We start from the raw sequence: 23380 nt of genomic DNA on the forward strand, positions 1-23380 counted from the left end.
GTGATAGCTCGTACGTATTCACTTTGTACGGTTCCGCAGTGTATAATACGCTCAACCACCGTCATGAAGTCAGTGAGTCGTGCATCGGTGTTTGTCCCAGATCACCTCACTCCATTGTGGTTCCAGCCGCCCGGCATGTAGACGGAAATTTAGCGAAAGATCCTGGAATAGTACATCGGCTATGATACAAGTATTCTCCTACCCCGCGACGGTGCATTGACCATTAATTTCGAAACGTTATGCTTGCGAGTATTCAGTGCAGATGTCCTCTATCTACGGCTTTCCATAAAGAGGATTACGACCTGCGGAGCGTGTCGATGTCGAAACGACTTAACATGCTCCCACTTGGTATCGACTCTTGCTCTGATACTTACACAGTGGCTGAACGTGCATAGCTTCTGACACGCATCGTATTCAAAAAGTTGGTGCCCATGACCTACATATGCTCGCTACTCCCCCTTACCTCAGCTCGCGTTCACACATCCCACACCCAACGTCTGACGCCTCAGTACTCACAGTCGTTGCGGATGGATCACGGAGATATGAGCCCGCGAGCGCTCAGCCCAAAGCATCTAGATACCCGCTGATCTCACGATGCCGTGGACGCGCAGTTGCCGGGTGGACATTCCTCAAAACTTCTTCCACCCACCTAGCGACCACGTACGATGTCAGACCCTAGCTATCGGTGAGCAGCTCGTTGATCTGCACTACTATGCGCTAACTGCGCGTCGCTCATCGACGCTTATCCTTCGCCTCGCAGGATCTTCCTCAGAAGTGAGTTAAAGATCCCTCTTGGACATGGCTCACCCGGCGCCTTTCCTGCAGAGATCCAAATACGTGTAAAGCCTGCAGCCCATGTCGCTAATCCAATCCACAACATGCCCATGTCCATAACCATCTCGCTCGAAGCAAGCGATTCAATCTTGGGGCAGAAGGACATCAGGACGTGGAGGGATTTAGACTGGAAGTTTCGACCGCCAGTGTGAGTGGTCCACAATAGACACGCCATTTTGGGGCCTCACACGGATCCCAGCGAAATCCATGCGGATAGCGAAGTCTCGATTGTCATTAGCCCAGCCTTGTCCGCGGCCACGCAATCTGACAAACAGGTCCTGGCTACGGTGTCGTTCGCAGATGTACTCGCGCTTCCTCGACGGAATTCGCGCAGGGTGCACTTGCAGCTAGAGCACCAGCTCGCGACGATCAGGATCTCCTTCACTGTTGCAGTCAACCAGGTCGGTCGCGTTCTCTTCTCTATTCATGGCGCCGACCTTGAGTGTTGGCGTCACCTATCAGGAAACCTCTGTGCCCCTCTGGGACTCGCTGAAACGTCGGTTCTTGCGTCATTTCAGAGCTCTGTTCGGTGTCGATGAAAGGTTAGACTTTGCTCCCGTCACGGCCCCGCCTGCGTCGGATCTGGAGATACCAGAGCAGCAGCCAGTTCCGCCTGCAAGGCCTGGTTGGTTCAGGCCTCCAGTAGGTGGACATGTGCGCCCTCCTCCAAATCAACTTCACGGAGAATTCATACCGCAAGAAAGCCATATTCATAGCGAGGATGATTTCAACGCAGTACCGGTGGATAGCGCAAAAATCCAGTATACGATGGTAGGAACCAAGCGGCCTAAGCCCCGATGACTTGCAAAATGATATAACACGTACTTTGATTGTAATTTCGTCTTTTATCATATCTGTGGCTCTCTCGATGTAAACTACAATAACCGCGGTATTAACTTGGTTTCTACATGAGCCTACAAGTCCTCCACAAAAAAAAAAACAATCACCGCGGCGCCAAACCGAGCTTAAGATTGGGAGGTGCGATACTTTCGCCGACCTTGACAAAGTAGCACCTCCCTCCTTCTAGCATTAGCGAGACTCCCAGCGTTTCTTTTTCAATACGCCTGGAATCAAGTTCTAGCAATAAGAATCATCGCTTTTCATGATTGGCCTTTCTTTGACCGCTTCTACGGATAAAGCTGCTCGCAAGTCTGGCGTGGTACGTGATCGTGATGATGTATATTCGTGTAAAGGAGTAGTTTACGATGAAACACTTGCCTGCGGAAGGGTACTCTTTATCATGGTCAACACCTGTGCATCAACATTCCCAAGACCAATGGGAGGCGTCATGACCTCCACCTTAAGTTCACGTATGTCCCACTCCGGATAGCGGCGGCACTCCATATCCTCCTCAAACTGCGCCTACACCCGCACCTCGTCAGCACACCTTCCACCCACACCTACAACACCCACAAGACGGAGGAACTCACCATTGCCAGAATACGCGTGGCGCGTATATGGAGGCGGCGGAGCCCATGAAACGACACCGCCAACGCATCGAGGAGGAACCTCTCCAGCACGCCGGCGTGGATCTCCAGCTGCTCGACTGCCCCGCTCGCGAAGAAGGTGCAGACCTGGAGGACAGTGCGCTGGAGCTTTGGCAGCCCCATGCGTTCCCTAAGCGCGCCGGCCACGGTGAGCTGTGTGAGCCGCGGGGCATTGAGGTGGCCGCTCCAGAATGTGGGGCCTTCGAATGCGCCCTTGAGGGATAGACGCAGGTCCAGCAGATTCGGGAGGTCCAAGGCGCTTAGCGGGACACTTGAGCCCGAATCTGGGGCGATGATGTGGAGTATGAGGACTGTGAGAAATGGGTAGTTCGTGCGGAGCGATTTGATCGGTTGGATATCGTCGAATGTCGTGGCGATGTCGAGCCTGCGCACGCTGGGCAGGATTACTATTGGGAACGTTATGAATGCACGAGCAGATAGACCTGGGGGGTGGGCACTCACCGTTGTGATCTAGAATTGAGGATATCTGTGATGCGATGACAGCTCTCTGCTTCGTAAATACACGGAGGGATTCCAAAGGAAATTGACCGAGATTCTCGAAGAACGCCTGACCCTTTACTGGGCCAATGGGCTCAACACGTTCTTTCTCGCGAGGCTCTATGACGAGAGCCAGCTCCGTCAGACTGCGTATCTGCACCAGCGCCAGCTCATCGAGCAGCATCGCAAGCATCTCATAGTGCACGCGCAGGGCCAGAGTCGTGGTGGATGCGCCACTTGCCAACCGCGCGAACGCGGCGCGCAGAAACTTGCGGGGGAACGTGATATACCTAAAGTCGGCTTGGGGCGGCGATTGGACCTCCACCACGACCTTCCGCAGGTTCTTTGCGCTCGCGAGGACGTCCAGAAGACATTCGATCAGAGGCGCCGCGAGCATCGACGCGACCGTGGATGACGGTGTGATGATGTGGGTCGTCTCGTCCCGGTGGTTCTGCAGCGCAGACGGGAGCAGGTGCTCCGAGCGATAGCACTCCTCCGTGAGTATCTGCACAAGAGTCCACGTTGAGAGGGATATCCATTTCAGTCGCTTCGTCAGCCACGGATCTCTGAGGGAGGAGGAACGCGAGGAAAACGCGTAGATCGTGAGTGCAGATCCGACACTGATCGTACACGCAGACATACCGGATGCGCTGGAGCTCAAATGCGCCGCCCGCGTTCAGATCCCGCAGATCCAGCCTTTCGAACCGATGATCCATCGCGACGTCGTAGAACAGCCGGTTTACGTCCCGGATGAAAAGGATGTTGTTGTCCTGGTCGGCCGTGTACCACCTGAGAATATTGCGCCAGATCTCCGGCGGCAGTTCTGGATAGGTGGCAGGTTCCATGGATAATGGTGGTCAAAGAAGGAGCGGTTCAGTCAGGGTGGCGTGGGTATGTACGACGATTCGAAGGTTATTTACACGTTGTGTGCCGTCGCGTCGATTGACTCCGACTCCTCAAAGCCTCATCGACATCGACCATCCCGTTCGAAGTATGCATGCAGTCGATGATCATTCAAGGTCGCTTTCGTGGCTGCCGGGCGAGAAGAAATCGACTGGAAAATTCGTCACGGCTGTTAGCAAAGGTTATCGACGCCTATTTCCCGCTCTCACTCTAACTCGAAGCATAACCCTCATGTTGCTGTCACCGTCGAATGTCACAACAAGTGTTCCTTCAGCATCATTGACAGTCGCCATCTCATTCTGCGCGGTATGTGTCACTTCTGCTGATCCGACTCGGGTATTTCTGATTTGTGGCCGGCGTAGACATTTCCTATTAACGATGGTGTCTGTCATCCTGAGACTCCCCGTGTTCCAACTCGGTCTGGACGCGATGCGCAAGAGTGTGGAATGTTAATGTCCAGCTGGGTAGGACCGGTGGACACGCTCAGTGTAAGTTGAAACGTCGGTACGTGCTTCGTAATAAGTTGTTTCCGTTGACCGGAGACGTTTTGTTCACAGAGCCTCTACCTGGATTTCGGGCCGCACATCAAATCCTCGACTGCATGCAGCGCTGGGTGCGTGTGCTCTCAGTGTGTCACTATTCCCCTCGCTCGAATGTCACCCTACCGTCAGAGTCGAATGATGCTCGGCGCATCATCCTTTAGCAAGACATTGGGCGTGTATGGAAACAAACCCAGTGAACAGAGACTGGCGTCGTCTTGGCATAAGGACTTGGCCAAATCCACTGAATATAAAAGAGTCCATCTCTAATGGTATACTTCCTCACTTCGCCTTCTTCGTTCTTCTCATTCCTCTTGTTCGCTCTTCTCGGCCAGGTTGCCTCTTTCGTTCTTTTGAATCTACCCGTTCACGTTATCCGATCTTTCTACAACCAATAAGTAAGTGCGCTATGCAATAGGTACTCCCCTTGCTGACTGTGCCTACAGACCGTTCAACATGTTCGCCAAAGTTGCCCTCCAATTCGTCGCCCTCTCTTCTCTGCTTGTCGGAGTAATCTCAACGCCCGTCCTCTACGGTAGCGGTTCCTCAGATGGCCTCGGTGCGTACTTGTGCCTGCACCAACTCATGCAGCTGACCGTCTACAACCAGCCCGCCGCGGAAACTCCATCTCCTTCAACCACTGGGGCGGCCACGCCTCCCTCGACAACTTCGATCGCTTTTACGGTGTGGATAACTTCGACGGGTCGGTGCACTTCAGCCAGGTTGTAGAGCAAGAGAGCCAGATCGTCTGCCACACCCAAGCTATCGAGATCATCCAGCAACGCCTAGTCGTCCTGCAGGAGATGGCTAAGCGGTAAGTCCGACATACGTTCTCAGCGCCCACGAATCTAATACAATTTGACCGTCTAGCATCATCACGGAGCAGATCTGCGAAGTCGAGACCCAAACGATCGTCTTCCAGCAATTCCACGCCAGCTTCGGCTCGTTCAACCACGATCTCCGCCGTATCAGTGGACACCGCGTCGGCTTCGACTCCAGGATCGCCAACCATTTCACCGAGCTGGTGGATGAGAGTGGATTGATCAGCACGCATGACTTTGGGTTCTCGGGATTGGATGTCGGGAAGCATACGGTTGTTGTTGGGGGGCACAACTGGGACGACTTCAGGTCTCCGTACACAGTTGAGCTGGCGCATCGGGCTGCCAGGAACGCGATCGTTTCCATCCCCTAAGTTCCAGCTGTATGTTACCTGTTATCTACAGCTTGAAACTGGCTTGCCTGTTCGACCACTGCTCGTTACGACACATTCATATACCTTAATTTCGTTGAATTAAAGATCCGTGATCAGTACCTTTATACTGCAGAGCGAGTCTTTACATCGAGTGGTCTTCTGATATAAGCTGGGCACATTATTATTCCTCCCCTGATAAGTGCCCTAATCATTGTAACGCTAGCGGGATTTCTCACGGTAGCGCTACACGGAGCAAGTATGAGATGGAGAGGGAGTAGAGTCAGTCCTCGAGGTGACAGGTGTAAACCGTGGTTATTCAAGGGAACTCTGCCCCATATCTACGTACAAGCTGAGTACTTATAGGAAATACGAGGTAGTCCAAATATGAGCAAAGAACGAGGAAAAAGGGGGATAGGGGTAGTTCTGAATAAGGGAGTAAAAGAGCGCCCTAGAATTAGGCGGACGTTACATATGCCCTCCCGGACAAGTCTACTTGTTCGATACGTGTAGAGGTTGCAGAATAAGGTGGGAAGCACATGGATACCAACGGCGAGGATCTATTTTCTGTTTTTGAGCTCTTGTTCGAGGATCATGCCTCGGTCGAGCAAAGCGCGCGTCATGAATTCTTGAGCCGCGGAAGAGGTGCCGAGAATGGGAGCGAGGCCATGGTTATGGCGCGCATTCTTGTGGAACCCCTTGGAGCGGGGTGGCTTTTTGGACGAGACGGAAGCGACAGGAGTGTGGGGAAGGTTAGGAGGGGGAGGTGTCTGCTTCTTGACGTGAGGTACGCGACGGGACATCATGTCTTGTTCGACATGGTTCTTGTAGCGGGGATTACGAGCGATCAGCCCGAAGAAAACCGGGCCGGGGGTTTTTGAACCAAGGGAATATACGAGCGTCCCATCGATGGTAGGGAAACGAAGGTGTTTTGGAACCAGTTCCTCGTTGTTCCAGGCAGCAGCAAGAAGGCTGTACATGGATGTGTCGTTTGAAGTATGGAACGCGTTGTTTTTTCCTTCTCGCAGTTCTTCGCCTTTCCTGATTGCGGCCCATATCTCAATAGGGAGAAGGGTCACGGAGAGCTCCGTGGTGGGGTCGTAGATGTGGAGTTCGAAATCCGGTCCCTCGCCATATGTAAAGTTTTTGAGCTGGTCCCATAAAACCGGTTTGGCGACGATCTGACGATCTGCGGTGTATTTGTCGCTGAAAGGGACGGGTAAGGGTATCAGAATGTCCGGTTTGGTTTGCTCGCTAGGGATGTTTGTGGGAGAGGGAGAAGGCCCCTTTATCAGGGATGGTTCAGGAGCCATGGGGGGTTCGATACCGAACATAGTGGTCATGGAGTCATCGTTGTCGACAGTCGAGGCGACATTCATGTCGAAGGAGGGTGGTGCTTCGGCGGACATGATGTTGGCGAAGAGTGGTCGGAGGTGTCGGGCGATGGTGATTTTTGGGAATAGAGACGATAGGAGCAGATGTTGGGGGGTGACGTTGGGCAGGATGGTTGGTTTAAATAGGATTGGACGGATATGGTGCTCGGGGTGTTCCGTAGTTGTAAACGAAGTGTATGCTAGTGAGATTTGGGGGTCGGTGGGGGGAGTCCCAGTGCCAGTAGGGAGATCGGCTACTCCCGCGACCCCTTGGACATCTAGGTAGGACTGGAGAGCCTGTAGATGTGAAATTTTATCGTAAGTCATCCACGTTTTGTCACCAGATTTCCATCTGATTTCGAATAAGGCTCCGTTGCCTTTGCCTGAGTGGGACATGACTTCTTCAACGGCCCATTCTGGGTCGGTTTGATCGATTTCGAATACCTGAGTATCCAGTCTTCCCGGAAAAAGTCGATCATCGTTGGGAACGTGTATCCGTAGGAGGGAGGCGTGGAAGGTGTTGTGGACTCCTCGTTGTTTGAGATGAGGGGGCAGTTCGACTTCGAACGTTTCGTTATGGAAATCTCTAGTAATACGGTATGGTCCAATATATTTGGGTAGAAATTTCCTCGCCAATCCTTTCGGGAAACGGATGTTTTCCGTAGATAGATATACTAGGTCGTTGACTTGGAACGGTGCTAGTCGTCGGTGGTTGTTGGCGGATCGGGTTTGTTTGATCCTGGCAGCTAAGATTGAATCGTGGGCCGACATAACAGCGTTCTTGAGCTGCTGGGTGAATATCCTTACGCCTGGGTATTCGGTGTTTTGGGAGGAATCCCAAATGAAAGAACGCGGCATTCGCCCGGTGTTCAGGAAGAAGGGTGCGAATCCAGTGGAGTCGGATCGAGCGAGGTTGATAGCGAACTCGATGGCGGGGAGTTTGGCTACCCAATCCTTTTGGTTAGGCCCGACACATTGTCGAATCATCTGTGTGATTGTACGGTTGGCTCGTTCCGTGGATCCATCTAATTGAGGGTGGTAAGCGCTGGACATCCTCAGCTTTGTGCCTATTAATTCGTGGAGTCGTTTCCAGAATCGACTCGTAAACAGAACGTCTCGATCGCTGACGATGGACTTGGGTAAACCATGATGTTTGTATACTTCTGCGAAGATGAGTTCGGCTATGTGGCGTGCTGTGTAGTTGGTCCTGCTCGGGACGAGGTGTACCATCGCAGTCAGGAGATCTATAATGACCGTGATCGAGTCGTAGGCGGCGTCCCGGTCCTTTGATTCAGGTAGGGGGCCTACGAAGTCTATCCCTATTGCTTCCCAGGGGTGTTCTGCAACGGGGAGCGGGTGGAGGAGGCCGTATGGGCGTTGGTTATTGGGTTTACTGCGTTTACAGGTCATGCAAGTATCGCAGTAAACCTGGGTATCACGTACCATTTCCTTCCACCAAACATGGTCACGAAGGTAATCCAATGTTTTCTTTGCCCCTAGGTGGGCTAATAGTGAGTGCGCTTCGGCTATGACTATTTCGCGTATATTCCTTCCTCTGACGAATAGATGAGGTATGCACAGTACGCATCGTCCTTTGTGGTTCAGATAGATGAGTCCGTCGGCTACCGTGAAGTTTCTAAACTCGGTTGGGTTTTTCCGTAATACCTTTGAACGTAGGGTCGTCCGAGTATTGATTTCGGATTTCAGCGAGTAGGTTTATGCCCTCCGAGGCTTGTCGTACGATGTCGACCAGACTGTGTGGTGTGTGGGAGGACTCACTTAGTGAGGTGTTCGTTTCCTGGGCACCCCCTGACGGCCCTGCTTCCTGATTTGGAAGTGCGGACATCTTCACGGAGTTACTGTGGTCCTCGACCATCGCTGCTCGTTTGGCTGCAGGTAGTCTAATGGTGAGTTTTTCACCGTCTGTGTTACTGCTATCGTTATTACTCTTATTCCTGCCCTCCTTTCGTTCTCCAGGTGGGAGGAGAACGAAACGCCTGCGACTCATGCGTTTGGCAAAGTCCGCGCTAGACTCAACCCTGGGCGGTGTTTGAAGGGCGTGGTTTACGTCTTCGGTTGGTCCTGCGGCGTTGTCAGCCGTTTGTCGTGACTTTGAGGCCATCATGGCTTCTAATCCCACGAGAATGGGCATGGCTGTTAACGTGGCGCCGTTTTCCTTTCCCTCAACAACGTCAAAGTAGGTGTATTCGCTGCTTGCTTGCACCGTACCAGGTGCGTCGTTTGAGTATATGCGAGAGAGGGCATCGCTAACAACGTTGTCCACACCAGGGATGTAAACAGGCTGGAAGTCAAATTCTCCGATTTTCTCCAGCCAGCGAGCCTGTCTTCCAGACAGTGTTTTTTGATTCAGTAAGTGTATCAAACCTTTGTGGTCAGTTAGCCAGCGGAAGGATACACCTTGTAGGATGTCACGATGCCGAAGCATGGATTCTACGCCTGCAAGCATTTCAATCTCATGGACGGCGTAATTCTGCTGTGCCGCATTCAATTTGGCTGAGTAGAAGGCGGCCACTCTAGCGTTGCGCCAATCGTTGCCTTGGCTAACGACGCCCGATATCCCAGTCGCGCAGCCGTCTGTTATCAACCATACCTGTGGCGAGTCTTTGCCGTATTCGAGCGGTTTGCGATGATGATTACGCCAGACGTGTAGGCGTCGTTTTACGTCCTCAAAGGCCCTTTGGTGGGTGAATTCCCACCTAAATGAGACCGTATCGCCGGTTAGGGAGGACAGAATGCCCACCGGGATTCTTACGCCTTCTATGTTGTCGGCAAGGTAGCCTACAGCTCCTAGAAACCCTCGCAACAAGTCTCGGTTCGTGGGTGTTTTCCAGGCAAGGATGGAGTCCACCTTGCTGGGATCCATCTTTATTCCGTTGCTGTTTACTATGTGCCCCAGAACGCTTAATTCTTCCACCAGGAACCGCATTTTCTTTTCGGACAGATACAGTCGTTCACGTTGGAGAACATCAAGAACTTGTTTGACGTGAGTAATATGTTCACTCAGGGAGTTGGAGTAAATATAGATATCGTCCAGATAGACGTCCATGAAGACCCCTATGTAGGGGGAGAACAAGTGGTTCATTAGGGCTTGATATGTGGCTGGCCCGTTGCAGTCTCCCTGCTGTAATACTTCGCTAACAATGTTTCCGTTAGGAGTTGTAACAGCGGTTCGTTTGACATGCTCCGGTACTACGCGGATTTGTTCGTATGCATCGCATCCGTCCAACGACGACACATATTTGTGCTTGGCTACTCGACGCAATATACCTTCGATATCCGGTAAGGGTGATGTCATTTTGCGTGTGTTGGCATTCCGTTCATGCAGATCAAAGACAGTGCGGAGAAGGGTTGTCCCTGGTTTGTAAATTAACAACATAGGAACAGTATTGCTCGCATTGGTAATCCGCCATCGTCCCGATTTTATGTATGCTGCCCACTTCTCATTCCATTGTTCTCATAGTGGATCTGGGCATCGGGCGGGGTGCCAGTGGTACACTTTGTTTTCGTCGATTAACGGAATTGTGTGGTTGATATCCCGTAATGGGGGGAATGGAGTATCTGCGGCACGTAAGCACGAAGGTTTAGCATAATCAGTTAGATGCTGACGTGCCTTTTCTAGGTTGCTCTCGACCAATTGGACTGATCGTGAAGACAGCTTGGTTACTCCTTCGCTGTTCAGGGGTTGAGGGGCATTCAAACCTATGACCACGCGTGAGGGGTTAATTCCTAAGGTAACCTGATGCTGATACATCCAGGGCGTACCTAATATCACATCATAGTTCGCGATGTTGGCTACGTCGAAGTATCTTTCTGAGACTGAGTTTTGATAGGCTAGTTGGACCTTGCATCCGAAGTTTATCTTGGATCGGGATCCCTGGACGGCCAACTGAAGAGCTAAAGGAGTTTGAAGCTCGATTTTGCGGAGTCCCAGCTGCTCAACCACCGTGGTTGACAAGAAGTCCCCTAGCGAGCCGGAGTCCAGGAGAGCGCGTACTGGATGTCCGTTTATGTGGACCGTAACCACAATTGGCTTGGGTACGACTCTGGTGGCGTCTCTGGTTATTGCAGCGTTTCGTTGCAGGGCTGGGTATGTTCCTCGCTCAATCTGTTGGCCATGGAGATCGATTACGTTTACGAGGATACTCGAGTCTTCGGCTTTTTCAAGTTCAATGTGAAGGTTGGGGCCTATCAATAATGTTCGGACAGTGGTGGGGTCGGGTACTATCCATTCTTCAGTGTCCTTAGGATAGAAGAGGTTTGCGAGGCTAAGATAGACTTCGTCTCTCCGAAGTTCGTTCTGTTGCTGACTGGTTAATTCAGATAATCGCTTGTTGTACCATCTGACCAGGTTGAATCGTTCGTTAGCGAGGAGCAATCGAGAAATCATGAAACGGAGATTTCGATATTCATCTTCTATGAAGTAGTTGTCTGGGTCTTCCGCATGGTAACCGATACTGAATCTTGCATTAGGATGATCTAGGTTGAATTCTTCGTCTCCGCGAAACGGTGTGTTTCGTTGGAGGTGGATAATCGCGGCTTCTCTGAGAATGTCCGGGATTGGGCCGGGGCTTATCAGACAAGATGCTACGCTCTTGGGGAGCCCGAAGAACTTGCAGCATCGTACAGCGTACCAATGGGGGAGGTTAAACTCAGGATCCCATAGAAGGTGATACGGGATTGGGGTTCGGCGATTGTTCTGCCATCGGTCAGTGATTAATGCATCAGAATTAGATATTCGTCTAATCGAAAACCTAGTGGTTGTACGTCCTCGATAGTGCCATCTAGGCCTGGATGGGAAAGGGAACTCAGTGTCCCCGGGGAAACCAAGGATCTTGCCCAGATCTTCCAGGGCGGCACGGCAGGCAATCAAGGCTTGATCACCCATCGGAACGTATTTGTCCCAGCTGCGTGGCAGTACTGGGGGTTTGGTCATGTCATCTTCAGCTGATATGTCAGCCTTCATCCCCATCAGGTCATCAAGGGTTTCTGGTGCCGTCTCGACTCCTTGATGGGTATGGAGGTGGGTAGCATTGAACTCTAGTTCGTGCAATACTTCATCTTCCTGGTCAGCTAGTTTTTCGTGGGCTTCGAAGTCAATATCCACTGCATGAGATGGAAGGCCTGGAGGACGACTTCCATTTGAAGACTTCACAGAGTCCAGCAAGGGGCATTCCTTCGCCATATGTCCATCCCCTCTACATCGGAAGCATTTGACAGCCTTTCGGAGTTCATCGAGCTCCTTTGTTGTCAGCGAATTGGGCGCCTTGGTTCCTCCTTTGTCCGTACGATGGTGAGGATTCTTTGGACGTGGGTCTTTCCTCCAGGGAGGGGGATGGTTGCCACTGCCTGATGGTCCACCAGGGGTGCTCCTATCCCCTTTGTTTGGATCGCTTCTAAATCGGGTGGCGCGGTTGCCTTTTTGCGACCGGTGTTTATTGTCCTGACCATCCCCTGTTTCCCCTGTTGACCCAGGAGTCCGGCGGTTGTGACGGCCGTATCGAACATTTTCCACCATTTCCAACATTTCGGCCGCAGCGACCACGTCAGCCCAACTGGATACGTTAGGATTCAGCCTTTCTCGGTAGAGCTCAGCGCGGATGGAGGATTTCATGCTGTTCCAAAGTTTCACGACACGTTCCTGTTCACCAATGGTACCGACGATTTCAAATTTCTGTTTCAGGACCGCCGCATAGTCCTTAACAGAACGGGAGCCCTGAGTGAAGGAGTCAATCTCCTGTCTAGTTTGCTCCAGGAGATCGGCGGGAAAGCAGGTATCTATCAGTCCTTCGAAAAACTCATCAATCGTCCATTCAGCTATGTTTAGGGACACTTGTTGGGCGTAGAAATCATACACTGTCCCTTCTAGGAACGACGCGATTGTTCGGATCCAGTATTCTTCGTCTACTTCCCCTTGTTCAAGATAGGCGATGCTTTCGGTCATAAACCGATATACAAGTGTCAGGTTAGCTTCCCCATTGTATCGTTTGGGGGGAACTGGTTTCAACAGAGATTTTCCCTTTTTCTTAGCGTGTCGTTTCTTCTTGGAGCGCTTCTTTCGTCGAGCGTTCCGCGAGGAGTCAGATGATCCATTAGAGGATGACGCGCTGGTGCTGGAAGACTCGCTACTGTCATCAGGGTCCTCAGGCCGGTGGTGTTTGCGATCCGCTAGACTTTTCAAAGCCTTTCCAACGAAACTTCCAGCGGGAATCTGCTGGCTGGGCAAGTAATTTGATTTTCGAGAGATTCTGGGCTCAGCTAATTTCTGTTTTGCCTTTTTGGTAGATTTCTCGATGTGATCGCGAATTCCTTCGGTGACCGGGGTGCGTGACGAACGAGTGAGCCGTCGCAACTGATTATTTTCAGCCTCTAGTTCCGCCATTCGCTGTTTCAGCGATACAACATCCGGATCAACGGCAGGTGGGTCAGTTTGGTTGTTCCGGGTCAAAACCTCAGGTTCTTGGAATAACTTTTTATTCTTATTTCGTTTCAGAAGTAAATTATACAGCTTCAATGCTTCAGCTTGGGCTTCTGGGTCCAGGTTTTCTCCGTCGAAATCAACATCTCCCCAATTGCGAGGATCGGGGTATTTGCCTTTATCACCAGAAGGTTCAATATTCGGCTCGACTCTTTGTTCAGGAACATCAGGGTCGTTCGATCTTAGAAGGCGCTCACGACGTTCCAGGATTTTCCTCTGGGAGTTTGTTAGGTTTTCATATGCCAAATCAATTGTATTGTTAGAGGATATTGGACTAACGCCGGATCTTAGTCTATCTATCGAGGGCGCACTATGGCGACGGCATCCTCTACCAACGGGGATCCACTGTCCACCGTTGTCTGACTCATTGACCCCATCCTGAGGTTCAATGTTTCTTGCTATTCCTGCATCAGGATTAGCGGCGTCGTCATGACTCATTCCACCGTCGGCAACATCGTTACCAACGCGTGAAGCATCAGCTGCACTCCGATTTGCGGCTAGTACGCGTGCCCCAGCAACGTCAGCGTATGAACGCTCGTTGTTCAGGGTAGAGGCTCCAAGGGTCGGAGATGGTTCTAGAGAAATGGGATCAGCATGCGGGGAGGAAAGTTCGGACTCGCCATTGCTAGGCGCAGCCTGGCTGGCGGTCCTGTTGCGCAGAGGGTATCTTGACATTGTTTCAAGTATCGAGTATAGGTTCTTAATCGAAAGACTAGGATTTTGAGTCGGGTGCCGGAGGATTCTCAGAGGGCCAATCTGAGGGGACCAAGTGGCGGGGATTTGAGAGGTAGTTTGTCGACGGTTAAGACGACGTCGAGAGGTTTGGTTCTGTCAAAAATATGTAACGCTAGCGGGATTTCTCACGGTAGCGCTACACGGAGCAAGTATGAGATGGAGAGGGAGTAGAGTCAGTCCTCGAGGTGACAGGTGTAAACCGTGGTTATTCAAGGGAACTCTGCCCCATATCTACGTACAAGCTGAGTACTTATAGGAAATACGAGGTAGTCCAAATATGAGCAAAGAACGAGGAAAAAGGGGGATAGGGGTAGTTCTGAATAAGGGAGTAAAAGAGCGCCCTAGAATTAGGCGGACGTTACAATCATTCCCCTATCGCGCTCATCCGAATTTCGCCGTTCCTCACCTCCAGTGCAAGGACCACACGTATGGTCCACCGCCTTTCCCCAATGCCAATTTAGTGATCCGTAACAAACCTTTACACTCGTGGCTAACTTTGAGTCGGCAGCTGTTCGGCGGCGGGTCGAAAATCGCGGCTGACGCAAGCTTGTTGCCCGGAGAGTATATAAAGGCCAGGTCACGGGAGTATGCAATCGATACCGCTTCCTTCCTTCCCCCATCATCGCACTCGCCCTGCTTCACTGTTCGGAATGCCAGCGTGCTAGCAAGCAAGCGATACCCCCTACGCCTCCCCGCCTACATGGCTCTCCATCCTCAGTGACACCGCCGTCGTAGAAATCACATCGATCACAAGCACGGGGAATTTCTGGGCGGATGTTTTGTGGATTGGCCGCTCCAACTGCACAACGACGCCTCCTCTAGGCGAATTTGGACTTTGAAATCCCCCAACGCAACGCGAGCCGTCTGGTCACTACGGTCCATCTGAAAAGGACGAAGCTCGTTTGAGGCTCTCTGCGCAACCATTCATACACGGCAATGTTGTAAGCGGACTCTCTATTTGATCAGCAGCGGGCGACTAGAGCGAAAAATACGGGTATAAAAATTGCATAGAAGGCGTTTCATGGCTGTCATTGGCGGTGCGTTGAGGTGGTCAGTCAACGCAGTTCCTTGTCATCCTCCCCACCATTAGGCTGTCAGAATCCCCGCTCTTTGCCTTTGATTTGCCGGCCACCGCCAGTCCACCACATTGACATACGACAAATCGATGAGATTATGCACAGGTAAGCGAATAGTACATCGTAACCCCAAGGTGAGTTTTTCAGTCTGAGCACAGGTGACAAAGTCTTTGGAGGTGAATTCATATGGACGAGACGCACGATGTATTTGCGTAAGGCCATCGACGTCCTAATGACCGCTGTCAGTGTGAGTGTGTCATCCCCAGCGCCGTCGATCACTTCACTCCCTTCGCCTCACGACGATTCGGGCGCCCGGCTCCTTCAGCTTGTCGACGGCCTCGTTCCGCGCATGTTGTTCAAACGACATTACCAATTCTGAAACCACTTGAGGCGGCTTCGATGGCATAAGCTTGCGGCCATAATTGTGAACAAAGCATCTTCACCTCATGCTTTTCAACTTCAGTGCTGCCGCTGGCTGCTATCGATAACCTCGTATACCTACGCCCGATCGTACGGCCAAAGCAAAGTATAAGGTAGCATACGACTCAGACGCTCGTGCCTTTTAAAGTGAGCGGCTGACTGGACAGAATGTAGCGCACGATCTTTTGGCATTGGCCAGGAGGTACGCCTTTAGACGACGCGGTCGTACGTCGGCGATAGGACGCTCTAGCGTTGATCCAGCGAGGTGTATGCCCTATCTCTTAGTGGCAGGCTCACGCGTAGAGCCCGGCGCTTGTGGTAGAACTTGCGCATCCGACAACGTTAACAGGCGACGTATATTCAAGACATCTCGAAATGTAGTTGCATCGATGGTTGCTGGGTATATCATCGCTTCATCTCCGGTGAGCTGCAGCCTCCATTTGTGTAGCTCAGGCATGAGGCTCATTTTGATGATAATTTGGATGGATTAATGGTGACTCGCTTCGTAGCATTGTGGTACTTAGTCTCGAACCCGGCGCGGACCCCTCCAGTATCGGACTTGGCGTCGAGATTATTCTTCGTCCATACACCTATATGTTGGAAGATGATGCGCTGTATTGCCTCATGGAGGTGAAGGCCTCGGGTTGTGGGGCCAGCAGGTTCGATTCGGGGGAAACTTGAGACGCCAATGCCGCGAGAAGTGGCCCAGCACGAGCCAGGCCCAGATGCGACCATTCATTCCACAGTTCATCTCCAGCGAGCAGACCCGCTCTGCTATCACATATGTCTTTCGATGGGCCGACCCGATGATTCGCAATCTGCCTCCACGCAGAAAAGGGCAAGAATCCCTTGGGATCGTTGCCTATTGCTTCCTTCGGCTTTCCCAAGGGCACGCGACCAGCAGAAACACGATCATAGATTCTGCATCATGTCGCGGACGATGCTCGAACTCTGTAACCATCAGCTTCGGTCTTTTGTCGTACTTCTCTTCGACCTGGTCAGCTTCGTAGCACCCATGGGCTTGGTGGAGGGATCGTCAACGAATGTGCGTACGCCAAAAGGATCCTTGGAGTACGCTTTACGGCATGTCTCGGTGAGTCGCCGTTTAGTTGGGCATGCGCCGAGAGGTTGGTGACGAGAAGGCTTCGAACCGCAGGCGTGCGTACGATGAACTAGTGTGTACCCTGCGGCAGTAATCAGTGAATAACAGCAGATAGGTTATGTATTACGAGGGGGAAACCACAGTCCGAAAACGCAATTGTCCATTACTATCTCCGCATTCAACGAACGTCTGAGATACCGAGTTGTCTGGATTCAGTTCGACCGCTCCGTACGCGCAAGGGCAGTACCCCTAGGATGTATCGCAATGCTATCACTCGAAGGAGGTTGCAGGGGAGTGCTGTTCATGGATCGTGTTTTCAACTCCGATACGTACTCCGACAAACAACTGTGGCCCAATTTGGAACCAACTCGTTCGTTCTTACCACCAAGCCACTTCCACTTGCCACTTCGTGTCCATTGTTTGATTGTGGCCATTTCAGGTGAGTATAAACTCTTCTGAGAGTGCGAGTTCTCTTCTGCAATTTACCACCATGGCTCATCATATTATCTCCCAGACTACACCCGTGAAGAAGACGAAACCACCTGCAGTCAATAGACGACAGATGTCCGACATAGTCGACCGCACTGGCTACCTGACTCCATCGGCGACTTTCAGCTCGCTACGGCTACACAAATCCACGACTAGGTCATTTGCCACCATCCTGAACGACAAGGAGCTCCTTCAACTGGTAAACCAGTTTCGCGCCACCGGACAGACAGATTACGGTCTTCTCGCGCAACTGCTGAGTCGTGCGAGTGTTCTCATACGCCGTACGTATACACTCCACCAATCGTCTGCTGTACTGACACTTGGCTTTTGTCAAAGTTAAATACGCCAAAGGCAAGGATCTCGTAGTCTTCCGTGACAACCATTCGCGCTCGCCGAAGTACCATCCGAATGACACCGAAGCGGGAGCCCCCGACTTGGTGGGTTTGCTGGAAGCTATCAGCCTCCTTCTTGATGAAGACGACACGGCGCGCATTCCCTGGCACCATATATTAACTATCATCGAAGAAAAAGGCAAGGCCGACAGGAAGGATGGACCACGTCAATCTGGAGCCTATTTGGCGTTCGCGAACCAATCTCGCCCCGACTTGGTTGGGATGTACGGGCTCTCTATCTCACCTGCTGGCTACATCATTCAGTACAGCTGCCCTGCTGGCCTCCAAACGTCCGAAGAATTCCCTTGGTCTGACCTCGTTCCGCTGGTCTCATATGTCTACACGCTATACGTTCCTCACCCAGACTTCGCAACCCGAGACCCGAGCGTGACTCTGGCTGATACTGGTGATGTCCTCGGTCCTCCCGCTTGGAATATACGCGATGGCGACAAAGTTTACGAAAACTGTGTTGTCAGAGTCGTTGGAGACCCTTGGCATCGGATGACTTGGGTAGCGAAAGTTGGCGATACACCAATTACGATCAAGGACTCGTATCGCGACGTTCATTCCAGCTTTAGGGAAGGCGAGCTGTACGACATCCTCCACAAGGAAGGCCCCGCCCCTGGATTCCTGCGAGTCAAGAAAGAATATGAAGTTCAGTGGAAGCGCGGTTGTCCCATCACGGTGACGGTTGACAGCACCACGCGCATCAAGACTCGACTGATCATGCATACCTGGGGAGAATCATTGCGAAAATGCCCCAGTCTCATCGATTTCCTCAAATGCATGTACGACATCCTCGAAGGTGAACCATATTCATATTGGGCTATTTCTCGCGTGCTAAACGACTTACAGCTCACCGCTGGGCGGTGATGGAGCGCAATATCATCCATCGCGACATCAGTCACGGCAACATCTTCGTTGAGGCGGAAGACTTCAAGGGCGAAGATGAGGAGGAATTCAAGGGGACTGAATATCGCCCGATCTTCGTCAACGAAATCATCGAGAAGTACGTTTGTCACCATTCGCTGTCCTACTTCTACTTGTTGATATTTTCTGGATGAATTCAGACAAGAAAACGCCGATCCCATGGCTCGTCTTGGAGACCTGGACAATGCAGCGGAGCTGGATCGAAAGGCGGCAGTATCACCTTCATTCGTCGCAAGGCGAGACACCATCCATATGAATGATGAACCCTTGCGTTGTCGTACCGTGAGTTCTTCCTCGGAGTGCATTTGGAGGCTACTGATTAATCGAACATGTAGGGAACACCGAAGTTCATCGCTCGTTCGCCTGCACTTGGCTGTCTGCTTGTGGATAACATCAAGTTCCGCAGGATGCCAACACTTCCAAGTCATCTTGCTGATCAATATGCCCTGTTGCACTCCAACGACCGGTCTGGCTTGCGGACATTCACCGACGATGGCCCCACTCGTCATGGAGGTGTCTATACTGAAGAAACGGAAGATGAGCACGACAAAAACCCCGAGTTGAGGGTAACACAGTTCGAGCACCGTCCGCGGCATGATGCAGAGTCGGTTTTCTGGTGCATTGTAGTATTCTTGCTCCTCGCTGTCCCTTTGGGCAGCGCACGAGAAGATCCCCAGGCGCTCAAGGATCCCGATGAGTTTGGGCTCAACTGTGCATGGAAATACATCGCCAATCACGAGATCGGTGTATCTGACGATATGGGAGATAGTAGGTTGAGTATAATCCACCAGGCAAAATGGAAAAAATGGCTACATCCGGAGCTCGCTCATGCTGAAGGCTTTCTCCTGAGTCTGACAGCCCAAATTGCTCCGGAGTGGGGCCTCATTGAGCCGGCACCTCTCCCCCTCCACCTCCACGAAGCGATGCAGCGGATCATCCTCCAATACATCGACCTCTGGAAGACGCAGAACAAGGACGTCCAGTTTGATACAGGGCGAATCCGACCAGCAGAAATCCCGGACAACCGAATAATGCCTCAGGTATCACATAAACCCAGCGTCAACGGACAGCTCATTGCCACGGGCTCGCTCAGGCCGAAGCGACAGTCGAACCAGCTTGGACCTAAGGAGGAATCCCAAGCAAAGAGTACGAGCTACTGATCTTCATTTAGTGACTCTATCTGACCATTCTTCTATGCATAGGACGCCGAATCACAAGGCAGGGCACAGATTCATACAAGGAAGTCCCTCGGAGCCTCCCGCCATCGCCACGCTTCAAGGGGCGCCGGATAACGAGGCAGGGCACCGAGTCGTACGAGAAGGACACAGCATCATACAAGGAAGTCCCTCAGAGCCTCCCGCTATCGCCACGCTTCTTTCCCGGATGCCAGCTTCCCCTCGAATACTCGCCAGATGCGGATACATTCACGAAAAGCCTTCCTTCCACGCCAGCGTCGCTTTCCACAAATCTTCGTCTCTCACCAACCTTAGATCCGCAGGCACTCGATACTGATAGCGATGCAGAAGCCTGATTCATCTCCGAACGTCTACGCTCTTGATTGTCTTGTTGTATATTTCACGATATCGTGTCGCGCCGCCTCGTCTTTCACTATGTCCACCTCTCGTGTACTAGTATATCTGTAATACATGCCCAATTATCCATATTTCTCCCGCTTAATAGGCGAGGGCATCACATTCTTGGAATTGGGGAATATGTAGGTCATCATCCATTACTAGCTTCAGAACGGTAAGAGGTACTTAGAAGGCCTAAATCTTCTCTCTCCCGATGTGGCCTTGTCCCCCCCCTTTACTCTCAATATACAATTGTGCTTTAGTCTAGTCGTCGTGCTTTCCGCTATCTCCAGACCACAAATCGAGCACGATTAGACCTACATCCGGATAGAAATGTGTGGCCCGCCAGCTATCAATCATGAATCAGCAGTGGCGATGAAAAATTAGAACCTGAACACTCACTCCCTCACCGACCAGCGCACACGTTCGTTTTAGCCGCGTTCCTGAGTGTTTCCGAGCGATAGCACTCCTCCGTGAGTATCTGCACAAGAGTCCACGTTGAGAGGGATATCCATTTCAGTCGCTTTGTCAGCCACGGATCTCTGAGGGAGGAGGGACGCGAGGAAAACACGTAGATCGTGAGTGCAGATCTGACACTGACCGTACACGAAGACATACCGGATGCGCTGGAGCTCAAATGAGCCGCCCGCGTTCAGATCCCGCAGATCCAGCCTCTCGAACCAATGGTTCATCGCGACGTCGTAGAACAGCCGGTTTACGTCCCGGATGAACAGGATATTGTTGCCTTGGTCAGCCGTGTATCACCTGAGAGTAATGCACCAGATCTCCAGCGGCAGTTCTGGATAGGTGGCAGATTCCATGGTTAATGGTGGTTGAAGCTTGAACCGTCTATACTCGGGTTGAGAACACGCGACCGTGCTCGACGACGGGGACAACGTCAGTGTCGGCGTTGGTGAGTATTACACTGAACTTGCTAGATTGCGCAGGCCATCGGAACCGCATCGCATGTTAGAATAAGCTGTTGAGGGCGCGCAATACTCAAGTAATCGAGTGCATGTATCGCGTTTGACTGGCCCGACTCAAGCAGACACACGAAGAAAAAGTACACGGGCGCTCGATGTAATCTTAGGGCTGTTACCCGTACCGTATACGGTCACGGCCGTATGATTACGCCCTAAGTACGGGCAATGATAGGACTCAGCCATCCGTATACGCTTGCCGCAGATTACCAAGACGGTACGGTACGGACATTGTACAGTGATACGACCGTAATTACGATAACCAATATAACTATTTCTCCCGCATTATGTAGTTGTACATATCTACTTAATTGGAGACCTTGTGGCGAGCAATGCGAAGGCGCTGCTTGAGTAACATCAGTGTCTCGATGGTCTGAGGTTTAAGACTTGCACGCCGAAGAGATATGGTGTCCCTTCCAGCCGAGAATATGCGTTCTACAGCGACGGCAGAGCCTACCAGTCAAATTGGTTAGTGTGAAGGCAGGTGAGCATGCGAACATACCTGGAATGCCCAACAGATCACGAGCGAGGCAGTAGAGGTTGGGGAACTGAAAACGGCGGGTATACCACCAGTTTATTGGATCACAAGAATCCATATCTTCTTGTGGGAGTTTCCAGTACTCGGCCAATTCATTTATAGTCGTACGTTCCTTGCGCCGATAGCGTGCCATGAAGTCAACTTGAACTTCAGATGATTCGGAACCCTCCGAGGTGACCGACTGAGCAGAGCTTGCTGCTGACAAGGGGATCGGAACAGTCTTCTTGTAGTGTCGGTTGAAGTAAGCTTCGAGCTTGGATTTCGAGGCCTTAAGGTCTTTTAGGAGCTCAGGGGACTCCTTGAAGTCTTCAGCGAGACCGTCGTAAGAAATCCGTGGGTCAAGGACTAAGCACGATGATCAGAATGGTTAATACTATAGTGCATCGAAGAAACTACTCACGTGAAGACCACATATAGTATGGAGATTCATCGATCTTTGAATAATATTCACTGAGCTTCAAGTGAGAGTCCACTAGTGCATCACGGAGCTGTGTCGGGGTGTCTGTTGGGAGTGTCCGAATGGTGTCTCGTAGTGTTTCTTGAAGTCCTCGAAGGACGGCAAAGGTTTGCGAGAGCATCGGCTTGGAGGTTGCTGACATCTGAACGGTGGCAGCATGGAAGTTCCGCAGCCAAATTTCAACGAGCGCAATTGCATCCCAGTGAGCCGGAGTGAGATCGTACTGCAGCAGGTCCCGGTTCACTGTCTTTCCTATGAAGTCACTAAGGGTTTCTCTATATGCTAACGCACGGCCTAGAGTAATAGAGATAAATAGTTAAGCATGCAGAGATGTGAATTGTAACTTACGGATCATTTGATGTGTCGAAGACCAGCGGGTCTTAACATCGAGGATTAACATTAACGGAAGTGATGATCTGAGTGATCCAGACTTTTGAAGTGACAAAGAGACGTCGTTAAGCCAGGACTTTCGGCGCTGAGGGCTAGATCGTACTGAGCGTACAATCCGGCGAAGCTAATCAATTTCAGTCTATTAATACAATCACTTATAGATAACGAATAGTACCCTTGTTACTGCGCATGAGAAATCAAGTTCTTCAGTGCCGTTGTCTTCCCGGAACACAGCATCGTCATCCACATCCCTGCTATCAGGAGAGGAGACCGTTGTTTGATAGTCCTCACTATGTCCTGCAGCCCGTGCGCTCTCGCTTTTGGATATAGCACCGATACCTTCCAGGAGCTACAATATTTCAGCTCATGTTTCTTAATTAAGTGCGGAGAAGAATCCATACCTTCAATGCAGCCAGATGTATAGTGTGAGGAAGACACCGGAGGCGAGCATCGGTAGCTGAGAATTGAAGGCCCAGTGCCTCATGTTTCCGTTGCAAGGCATCCATAAGAGTGTTGTTATTTGAGGCATTGTCCATAACGAATGCCATAGTCTATTGTAAGTAATTAGTATTGATTTCGTAGAGAGAATGCTTCACGTACACGACCGATCAGCCCATATTTCTCAAGTGTCCCCCAAACGGCATCGGCCATGTTGTCCCCTGAGTGTTCCCCTATCATCTCCTTGAAGTCGATGAGTGTTTCCTCTTATTGGATATTAGAAAGTGACATCAACGAAGTGGGCGGACTCACCGAGAACACCATCATTAGTTATATAATGGGCGACAATGGCTAAAAAAGCATACTGATTGCTTGATGTCCATGCATCTAAAGAGATCGAGACTTTGCTCTCAAGGCTCTACAAATGCACGGTGAGGTTGCGTGTCAAAGTGAAGGACTGTTCTCACCGAAAACATCTCCTTCATTTCCGAGATCACTTCGGCACCTCGTTTCATGATCTTCTCCTGGATAGATGTTCGGTGT

The 23380-nt window shown here is 51.3% G+C and overlaps 6 protein-coding genes across 6 annotated transcripts; 3 read left to right on the top strand and 3 right to left on the bottom strand.

Annotated features, from left to right (window-relative positions):
* Positions 1-665: 665 nt before the first annotated feature.
* PC9H_000030 (uncharacterized protein) lies at positions 666-1635 on the top strand (the record flags this gene model as incomplete). Its single annotated transcript, XM_036769693.1, has 5 exons — positions 666-685; positions 761-774; positions 826-982; positions 1034-1235; positions 1297-1635. The coding sequence occupies 5 exons, from the start codon at positions 666-668 to the stop codon at positions 1633-1635; spliced, it is 732 nt and encodes a 243-aa protein (XP_036635538.1).
* Positions 1636-2034: 399 nt separating this feature from the next.
* On the bottom strand, positions 2035-3664 carry PC9H_000031 (uncharacterized protein; the record flags this gene model as incomplete). Its single annotated transcript, XM_036769694.1, has 4 exons — positions 2035-2196; positions 2265-2728; positions 2784-3385; positions 3462-3664. 4 exons carry the CDS (start codon positions 3662-3664, stop codon positions 2035-2037), a joined length of 1431 nt encoding a protein of 476 aa, XP_036635539.1.
* Positions 3665-4717: 1053 nt separating this feature from the next.
* On the top strand, positions 4718-5453 carry PC9H_000032 (uncharacterized protein; the record flags this gene model as incomplete). The annotated part of the gene is made up of 3 exons (XM_036769695.1): positions 4718-4820; positions 4871-5075; positions 5132-5453. The coding sequence occupies 3 exons, from the start codon at positions 4718-4720 to the stop codon at positions 5451-5453; spliced, it is 630 nt and encodes a 209-aa protein (XP_036635540.1).
* Positions 5454-10298: 4845 nt separating this feature from the next.
* On the bottom strand, positions 10299-13994 carry PC9H_000033 (uncharacterized protein; the record flags this gene model as incomplete). Its single annotated transcript, XM_036769696.1, has 2 exons — positions 10299-10543; positions 10607-13994. The coding sequence occupies 2 exons, from the start codon at positions 13992-13994 to the stop codon at positions 10299-10301; spliced, it is 3633 nt and encodes a 1210-aa protein (XP_036635541.1).
* A 3148-nt stretch (positions 13995-17142) lies between these two features.
* Positions 17143-19994, top strand: PC9H_000034 (uncharacterized protein; the record flags this gene model as incomplete). Its single annotated transcript, XM_036769697.1, has 6 exons — positions 17143-17422; positions 17478-18338; positions 18389-18542; positions 18604-18745; positions 18799-19609; positions 19666-19994. The coding sequence occupies 6 exons, from the start codon at positions 17143-17145 to the stop codon at positions 19992-19994; spliced, it is 2577 nt and encodes an 858-aa protein (XP_036635542.1).
* A 323-nt stretch (positions 19995-20317) lies between these two features.
* PC9H_000035 (uncharacterized protein) lies at positions 20318-20726 on the bottom strand (the record flags this gene model as incomplete). Its single annotated transcript, XM_036769698.1, has 3 exons — positions 20318-20383; positions 20459-20576; positions 20653-20726. The coding sequence occupies 3 exons, from the start codon at positions 20724-20726 to the stop codon at positions 20318-20320; spliced, it is 258 nt and encodes an 85-aa protein (XP_036635543.1).
* Between the last annotated feature and the right edge of the window lie 2654 nt (positions 20727-23380).

The sequence above is a fragment of the Pleurotus ostreatus genome (genome assembly GCF_014466165.1).
Source record: "Pleurotus ostreatus strain PC9 chromosome Unknown scaffold_1, whole genome shotgun sequence".
NCBI classification, from domain to species: domain Eukaryota; kingdom Fungi; phylum Basidiomycota; class Agaricomycetes; order Agaricales; family Pleurotaceae; genus Pleurotus; species Pleurotus ostreatus.